We start from the raw sequence: 10,000 nt of genomic DNA, 5'->3' as shown, positions 1-10,000 counted from the left end.
CTGTGGGAGGGCCCACAGCCTGCCCGCTGTTCCAGCATCAATCAATTTATAAATTAAGCCCTGGATGGATTGTTCTATTAATCACGTCTGTATGAAAAAAATCTCATCAACTGTATCTGTCTACCAGGATATACTGTGAATTTCTGAATTCAGGCCGGAATTATGTGTGTATGCAAACTGTGAACACCAACAGAAGCATACACATCAAAGTCCTAGTCAACAAAAGAGACTACAAGTTAAACCATACACAAATGAATAAATCCATTGTGGATAATTTAAGAAAATACTATTTGAGATTGCTGCTACCCCCAATTAGATTCTTTATCACACAGAAACCTCAAGGACACAAAAATTGCACAAAAGTCATGGTGAGAAATTACTCAAAATTTGGCAAAGTCCCAATGGCTTGCAGCCAGCACAGCCTTATAATAAAATGATTATTAGAGCAGATCCACACAAAGTTGGAACTTTTTCAACATCGCCCACGGTTTTGGTTACAGTATATTTTGGGTACACCCTGTGTTTATGGTGTTTCACTAATTTTGCAAGATTGATGACCCAGTAAGTTAGGAAATCTCTAATGAAGTACTAAATCTAACTGAGTAATGAATGAAAGGGAGACATAAATAAACTGAAATATGATTAAAGATGGACTTCATTTTGCTTTTTAAAGTCTAACAAATTAACAAAGATGATTTTTAACATTTATTTAGCCATGAAGCTGGTATGTTTTCAGATTTCCATGTGTCTGAAATGACAAGGTTTATCCAATTCACAATAATATTTTTAATGTTACTTCATTGAGCCCCTACAGAAGCCAACATATTCAACTTTATGAGAGTCTATCATCTGTCCTTATTCAGGAAGTTAAAAGTATTGGATTCTGCATCACAGCTCAGATGCCTTTATTGATAGAGCTCTTAAATAACATTATCATAACTATTGCCCTTTCGTACCACACACATTACCATTTCAATTTATATGTAATCTGCTTCTTTAGATTAATATCTCACTCATAATAAATCATGATGTATTTGACTAGGAGAGTGAAAGTGAGAAGGGAAGGTTGAGTGAGGGCATCTGAAAATAAGGAAAGCAGCAGTAAATCCTTGCCTGTGAATGAACGACAGATCACTGACTTGGAAGAAAGAGAGCAGAGGAGGCATGGGGGGAGGGTGTATTTTAGAAAGCAAGGTGAGGGCAAGGATATGGTCAGCATGGATAAGTGGGTAACAAGTGTGAAAAACTGAGAAATAAAAATTAATCGGGGATAAAAAAAAAAAGATAGTCGCTATAGGGGTGGAGGAGTTGTCACACACACCTGCATCAAGGTGTGAACGGACAGCACGGTTCCCCACCCCCATCTTCCTTTTGTCAACAGTCCTTTACCTCAGCTTCACTCCCTTTGCTTTTCTATTTTTCCTCTGCTCCCCTCTGAGTCAGACAGACCCTGCGGGACTGTAGCATAATCACTTTATTTCCCTGTCGACTGGAACTGCTGTCTGAGTGTACTCTGACAGTGCAGTGCGTTCCCTGCCCCCACAGGGACCACGGTGGCCCAGGTGACAGCCACAGATGCGGATGATCCCATGTTCGGAAACAACGCCAAGCTCCTCTACTCCATCCTGCAGGGGGAGCCCTACTTCTCCGTCGAACCCAAAACTGGTATAACCTCATGATTACTTGTGTGCATAACGGATTTTATTTCTCACTTCAGGATGTTTTACTTGGAATCAGTTTGTCTCAGTTTGAAAGCTTTATTATATACCATTGCAACAACTGGAAGCTTGCGTAACATTTTAGTATGTGATCAACAAACAAATGCATCATTTGTTACCCATGAATGTACACTATGCCTATGACTGCACTCCTCATTTTGTTGAGGTACAAAGGTTAGTCACAGCACCTTCCACCCACAATGCTGAACTTAACTGTGAATGGCTCAGAAAGGCCATCACTGATGTTAAAAAAAATAAAAATGCAAATGGATACAATGTGTAAAAAGTAAAATCTAACTTTTCAGACAGCCCCTTGGTTTTATTGAGCAGTAGTGGTCTACAAGCTGTTCTGCTAATGACCTGTATGGATACATCTCAGGCTGTTTTCTATTTATTTCCACTGTCAAGTGTCTTTATCACAAAAAGTATTATCTTTGATAATACACATTTATTTATGATATAGTTATTCTACTGGCAAATGTGACACAGTATTGACATTACATGTTAATATGATGGCTATTTAAAATAAGGTATTTATGGTTACCCAATTACAAATTAACAAATGTAATCAAATATTATTCGCCAGAGCTACAAAGTGCTATAAAGAAAATATTCAATATATAAAACAATATCTAAATATTAGTAAAAACTGTGGTGGGACACATTTAACACCTATGATGATCTATCTAAATGTATCCACCTCTTAATACAGTAATTATTACATGATGACTTCAGAAACCATCAATAATACACAGAATTGGGGAATAATATGTTGTTGCACCACAGACAGGTATCTCATCTAAACGCCATTATTGAAGCAAGGAACACAATTAACACAATTCAACAAGTTTCCTTCAACTGCAGTAACAGCTGCATCACATACATGTTTACTTACCACATCGATATGGATGTAATGAATTGATGAAAATATAAACATTTGAATAAAATGCATTTTACTCACCAAAAGTTTGGTTACCTGTACAGAAACTCCATCCTCCTTTCTTCCCTCAGTCAGAGTTCAGTTCCTCCTACAGGTCGTTGTTTCTGTTTCACCAATAAGTCATTTTCTTTCACTATGGAAGCTAACACTGAACGTTGAGTCTGTTCTGTTGTTTTCTGCCATATGTTTTAAATCACTTTGGGCCTGAGAAAGCCCGCTCGACATTTATCTTATGCAGGACGCTACATATCCTAGCCAGGACCAGGATGCTTTCTCACCGGCCAATCAAATGACACGAAAATGCTGACATTCTCAAATGCCTGCTTGAAGGCCCTGGTGTCACAAACTCAAAGCTGATTGGTCAAAGCAACAGTTCCATTACAATTTATTTTGAGCTACAGATGCCTGCACTGTTGATTCTGAAGATCGCGAGGCAGATTTCTTTGTTCCTAGCAACACATGATGGTTGAGATATGACCGGATTAAAACTCTAAATAAACATATTCTACTGGAAGCTGCCCAACCAGGAGAAAAACAATGAAATGAAAAGAAGATATTTAAAAATAAAAAAATGGAAAAAATATATTAATACGTGAGTTAGTGGTTTTGATAGCATTTAGGCCAGCAGAAAATGGTTTTACTGGCCCTGATAATCCACCACTGGGTAAAGGTCTATCAAAAACATACTGTAGCAAGCAACTATGCTAAAAGTTGAGTTCATAAATTTGGCATTAAAACAAAATATAAAAAAACTAAATGCCTCTAAATCAGATAAAATACATTCTTTAAATCAACACCTTCACACTTCAAAGGCTTTACTTATTGTAAATTCCTTGCTTTAAAAAAAAGAATAGTATTTATTCCTAAGTAAAATTGTGGATTTTTAAACAAGTGATACTATTAAGTGGTTTTCCACTTGAAGGATCTGTGTTGGCAGCCAAAAGCTAATCAGTCTGATTAAAAAGTTAATACATAAATGTTTAATTAAATAGATCTTTCAAAGAAAAAATATGTAAAATCAATTGACATCTGGTTGGCCTCAGTTTAGAGAAATATAATTTAATTTTTCTGAACTGACAAGCTAGGTGAAAACCAAACGTTTTGCAGCCGTCCTAAAACTCCATTCTCAAAAAGTTTTCTAGCAGTTCATGTAAAGTTATTATATAAGCCTTTACTCTGCTGTCAGTTTCACATTACGTGATAATTTATGTATAATTTTATAGTGTTTTGCAAATGCAAATGGTTCGTGTGACCTTTATAACATTTTTGCTAAAACAGCAGTGTTTTGTGAAACTGACATTGATGTAAGTATTTATATTTAAAAAAAAGAGTTTGCATAAGATGTGCTATGAATTTTGGGGAACTGGAGTTCTAATCTTGACTCCACTCTGATTATCTGATTATCATTATTCATTGTTATTTTTCAAAAATGAGTAATTTTATTTTTTTTTAAAACATTGAACTTTAGGAAAAGTCATGAGCCATGTTTGATATTTCATATTCAAGTTGTTTTTAAAAGGCACATTTTATCTAAGTGGAAAATAAGATGATTCAGTGCTTGATGTTAACCTCCAAAGCAAATAATAAAAAAATAAAAACAATCAGGGTTCTGAAATTATTGACTGCAGCCTTTCTTCAGGCCAGACGGCAGAAGCATTAAGTCATCTCGAAGCCATCTTAACATTTAATTTGGACCTGATTCAATTTGAAAACTTAATGCTTGTTGTGGGTGGTGCTCTTAAAGACCGCTTGAGGCAATTTTGTTTTTCTTACATTTGCTTATTAAAAACATGCACAAAAAACACCCACAGACTTTCTTGCTCTTACATTGATTCCAAATCTCTTTTTTGTCCTCCATTTTTTTACTCTCCTGCAGGGATTATTGTTACATCTTGGCGCGACATGGACCGAGAGGCCCGAGACGAGTACCTGGTGGTGGTGCAGGTGAAGGATATGCTAGGCCTCAGCGGTGGTTACTCCTCCTCCACCACAGTTACCGTCAGCTTGACTGATGTTAATGACAACGGGCCCACATTTCAGCAATGTGAGTCCTCTCAGCGATGCAAACGCTAAGTCGAACACACACTTAGAGAATCAATAAAAGACTACAAAGTGTTGCAGACATCCAGGACATGTTTAATATTATACCTACAAGGTATTTATTTGATCACGCTTCTCTGCTTCGAGTGGGTGGCTCCTGCTTCCAGCGCTGCATTCGACTGTGCAGCCAAAATTAAAAAGCAGACAGTCGAAAAATGAGCGCTAGCGCCGAAAGAGGCAAGAGAGGAGACCGGGACGCTTGGCTCGTCCGCGTGCGCACATGCTCATGTGCCACACGCTGGATGAATTTAATCATTCACACATGAAAGGACATTTGTCATGACCTTTGGAAACAAACCGAGCCTTCTCAGCGATAAACCTAAACGAATGCAGTGGGAAGAAATCAATTCGGTGGCAGAGACAGCAAGGATGAAGCTTTTAACTATTAATGTAACATTCACATTCATTGCAGGTGCTTGTGTCCCGTCTATGTTCAGTGGAAAGGCCCTATAAATATTGGATGGCTACACTTCACTTTGAACTGTGCCCTCTGCTTTGTCACATAATTGCAAATTATTACCAACAGCACTTTTTTTTTTAAGAGCAGCTGGTTGCCTGTTGAGTTCTTCAGCAATGTGGCCGCCGTCCAAACAAGGAGTCACTCCAGACACAATCGCATTTTCTCATCTTCTTATAGAGTTAGGCTTGGATTATATGTGGTTTGCCTCAATTTATCTGTGACTGACACAAATTGACCCCCGACCACAATGTTCTTCCTTTCTTATCAGTTTATACCTTCACCGTATCACCCCACGGGTATCAACAGCTTATTGTCAAGTTTCATAAAGTGCTATGGTGGAGAAACTTTTTATTTATTTCTTGCATTTTTGTTCTCTTTGTACATTGTGATCTAAATGTCTCCTCTCGTGGTAAAGTACCAGATCAATTTTGGAAACGTTCTTGTGCTCTCAGATCTGTATACATTTGCTGTTCCTGAAAATGCACCAGTGGGCACCACAGTGGGCAGAGTTATGGCAGAGGATAGCGACATTGGCATCAATGCCAGAATGACTTACAGCCTGAAGGGTAATCTGGAGGGAAGTTCCACTTTTATCATCGAAACTGACCAGGTGACGCAGGAAGGAGTGCTTCTGCTTGCCAAGGTAAATATGTTTAAAAGGAAAGGTGTAGCATTCCGAGAAAGAACTCATATTGCTCTTTCTTGCTAGAGTTTTGAACTAAAATCATCTTGTGATTAGAAAAGATGGAGTTATAGCTGCTTAGATCAAACTTTGAAAATAATATTATGCCTAATTCCATTACAAGATGTCATTGCTCAGAATACGTGATGTGAATGAGGGTCAACTAATGAACCAAACTGAAGCTCAATATCTGTAAACTGGGCTGAGCATAGCTAATAGAGTTGATTAGCTGTGGCAGCCATCTTGAATAAAACAAACTTTAAATAATAATAAAAATAAGTGCTGTGTGTTGTCATCGTATGTTCCCATACAATGGTGAAATTAGTTCTCTGCATTCAACCCATTGCACATGGGATACACCCAGGTGGAGCAGTGGGCAGCTATGTAGGCACCCGGTCAGCAATTAGGGATTAGGTGTCTTGCTCAGAGACACCACAACATGAGGGAATGGCTGGGGATCAAACATGGGACTTTTGAGTCCCGAGTCGGCTGCCCTGCCTCTACCCCATCTTGGACCTCAATCAGTTGAAAAGGTGTACTGTATTTTTCCGCTTATAAGTCACTGTTTTTTTGCATAATTTGCATGCCCTGTGACTTATTGGCTGATGCAACATATTTATGGATTTTTTTCCCATATTTATAAACCAATTTTTGTCTGAGATGACCATTTTCATTCATTCTGACAAAAAAAAAAAAAAAGAGCAGTACCACTTTCAGCCACTTGACGGCAGCAGAGTAGTAGTAGCAGTAAGGCATGCCGTTGTATCATGTAATAGGTAAACGTGGCTATAATGACAAATTCAAAAAAGTTCAAGACAAAAACAACTGGATTTATTTATTATACCTTTTTTTTTCTTTTTTTTTTTACTTTGTTGAAATTACCATGTCCTGGATGACTAATAATCTTCACCAGCTATTATTAACACAATCAGCTTGCCATACAACCGTTGTTCTGCTTGCTGCTTGGAGGAAGTTAAACCAGCTGCACTGCCCCAGCAAAATGCAGCTAATTTGACCATTAAAGTGCATTTTTTAAGGAATAGCTCAACTGAGACACACCTTTGCTATAATTTTGAGCAAACAAATAAATGTTTTTAGGTGTTCATCTTGTTAAATTTGCACATCGGCTCGTCGTGTGCACGCGTTTACTTCTGCATATCGGGTTTTGAAATGCAGCTGATTTGATCGTCAAAGTGCATTTATTAAGCGAACGTTAGACTGAGACACACATTTACTATAATTCTGAGCAAACAAATAATTGTTCTTAAGTGTTAGTCTTGTTAAATTCTTGTTAAAGTCCTCCCATGCACCCTCCCGCGGCTGCCATTTGGCAGCCCATTGATTTTTGGCATAACCCCGGCACACATTTCCAGGTTGTCAGCGGTGACGCATAACAAATGCGACTCGTCAGCGGTGATGCATAATACATGAGACGTATACGGCGAAGTGACATATTTATGGATTTTTTCCACTTCATTAGACAAATATGGGCTGATGCAACTTATAGGGCGGAGCGAAGTGTACGGCGGAAAATACAGTACATCAGATGTAAATCCATTAATAATTTGCTTAAAGTTTCATTAAAAATGTATTTAAATCTTTTCGTAAAAGACAACGTTGACTCTAAATGATTGATAGCAGCATTTTAAATTAATACGTTGTCCAATCTGTTGGTGCTAAGGCTGTTTGTTGAGGATCAGTCTCTGCTACTACCATGCCAAAGTATTAGGTCAATATCTGTATATTTACAGTATTGCACAATAGTTCAAGAGATATGTTGGTACAACTCACCCCCCGCCCCCACAAACACACAAAGGCAAAAACATTTGTTCTCCCTTTGCCTACTGACAGTGTACAATAATAGTGTTTGTACTTTGTATTTATATCTCATTTCTAGCTCAGTTCCCTTATTAAAAGCAACTTGTTGAGGAATAGTAGAGTTAACAGACAAATATTATTAGATTGTGTTTTTAAGGCTTGTGGCTGAAGCATGGTTGATTTTGCAGCTTGGTCCAAATAAGTTTTTTTGCCCAGGTGGTATCGTTTGTCCTCATTTAGCAGGATCTGTTTTTCTTCCAGCCACAGGTGACAGCCAGGCAGTGAAGCGAATCAAAACAGACTCTTAATCTACTTTGCTGAAAATTCTGAAAAAAGATTTAAAAATTCTGATGAAATCCAGTAAAGAGTGAGTTCAAAGAGTTGAACCAGTTGTAAGTGAACACTTTTAGCAGCAGACACAAGTTGCACGTCGACTTAGTCGAAGTGACACAACGAAATGCACTGCAGCACATTTCTTGTCAAAGGCTGAACCATATTTTAGGTTTTTCACTCTACTGTTTTTATTTATTTATTTTTCTAAGAAAAATGCTTGGAGAAATGCATTGTAATTGTCCAATTTATTAGACAGTCTAAAACTTACTTTTCCTTAACATCTATCTTTTTATATTCAAGTGAAACAAGTAAAAAAAATGAAATAAATAAATGAAATAAACACCAGCTCATAATACAAACACAGACTGTGCCTGTATTATTAGCTTATTATTAGGTTATAGTTTCCCATCTTTGGAAAATAAAACGTTTCACCTACTGCCTAAACCATATTTACATTACTGAAAGCATTACAATGATCAGTATTGTCATTAACTGTTAAGGATCTATTCTAGCTTTAGGACTTAGAACAGGATTTGCTGATTATTAATAATAATAATAATAATAATAATAATAATAATAATAATTATTATTATTATTATTTAAGGGGTTTTCATATCATGCAGGAAAAGAGAGGACACAATGTTGCTGTGTTTGCAACTTTCTTAGAAATCCTTAACTTGTCCAAAAAAAACTAAAAATCAAAATGCTGGTTAAATGCTTTGACCCAAATAAACGCTAGATCTCTTAATTTAGTTACAGTGTATATATACATGTTTCATTCTGTACAAAAAAAAAAATCAAATTGAAGAATAATTAGTTTGTGCAGACGATGGCACAACATGTTGCTGTTTATGATGATTTATAAATAAAGCTTGCAGATCGATGCTGCATGGTGGAGCAGTTAGTTGGTACTGCTTCAGCTTGAATGTCCTGGGTTCAAAACTCAAGCAGGCCATATCTGTGTGGAGTTTACACTTTCTCTGCACAGGAACACAGGTCTAAACAATAAATTATGTGCAATGTACCTTGGATACTACTCTTTTCTTTATATAAACCAACTCATTGTTTTGGGCTTATTTTCATGAAGCTTTATTTTATTTTATTTTTCAAAAGAAACTAGCATAAATTGGAAAGTGATTGAACCACTGGATCCTGAAACACATGTCAATCTTACGTCACTTGCGTCACTTAAGTGGCTGTGTAGTTAGAGCAGTCCTACGCCAATGCGAAAGTGTCCCCTGGGCAAGACACTGAACCCTACATTGTCTCCGATGTGTGCCCCATTGGTGTATGAATGTGATAAATCAGAATAAGCTTTATTAACATTGCACCGAGATACAACGAGAACTTGTACATGCAGTCGTCCGGAAGATGGACGGAGTGCTTGAAGCTGCTGCTGCTCTAGTGCGGCCTCTCTTATCCTTATCAGAATAATAATCTTAGATAGGAAAAGGGGGAGAAACATGAGGGTAGAGTGGTATTACAAAAAAAGATCTTTCACATCTTGTCTATCAGGACACAATTTGAGACATCAACAAAAACTCTAATAGCAAGCACAATTAAAACATGATTACATTTGCATTTGACATCGAGGTGTTGAGATTAGTCTATGAGCGCTTTTCAGATCAGCCACAGTTTCTGAAGATGTTGTTTCAGCCAGCAGTTCTGATAAGCTTGCACAGAACATTCTCCGGCGGGGGGTTAGTATATGTATATAGTACAGTGCTGCATGAATGGATACATGAGGGCACATATTGTGGTGTAAAGTGTTTTTATCTTGATAAGATAGAAAAGTACAGTCCATTTACTTTTTCATTTATTTATTCATTCAATAAAAAAAGAAAGAAACAACACAAATCCATTATAAAAAACATTGAATGTAAAGGGTGCAAAAAGACAAAAATTATATATATATATATATATATATATATATATATATATATATATAT

The 10,000-nt window shown here is 37.0% G+C and overlaps 1 protein-coding gene across 1 annotated transcript in view; it reads left to right on the top strand.

The window, feature by feature from the left end:
* The window catches only part of cdh19 (cadherin 19, type 2), a 29,376-nt gene that overhangs the window by 3,180 nt on the left and 16,196 nt on the right, over window positions 1-10,000 (top strand). Inside the window, exons 3-5 of the mRNA XM_037694066.1 lie at window positions 1,546-1,665; window positions 4,535-4,702; window positions 5,671-5,861. Coding sequence (XP_037549994.1) covers window positions 1,546-1,665; window positions 4,535-4,702; window positions 5,671-5,861 — 479 coding nt within the window. The remainder of the gene's footprint in view (window positions 1-1,545; window positions 1,666-4,534; window positions 4,703-5,670; window positions 5,862-10,000) is intronic.

This window comes from Nematolebias whitei, chromosome 20, assembly GCF_014905685.2.
Source record: "Nematolebias whitei isolate Nwh7 chromosome 20, NemWhi1, whole genome shotgun sequence".
Lineage (NCBI taxonomy): Eukaryota > Metazoa > Chordata > Actinopteri > Cyprinodontiformes > Rivulidae > Nematolebias > Nematolebias whitei.
This window is presented reverse-complemented; position numbering and strand designations above follow the sequence as displayed.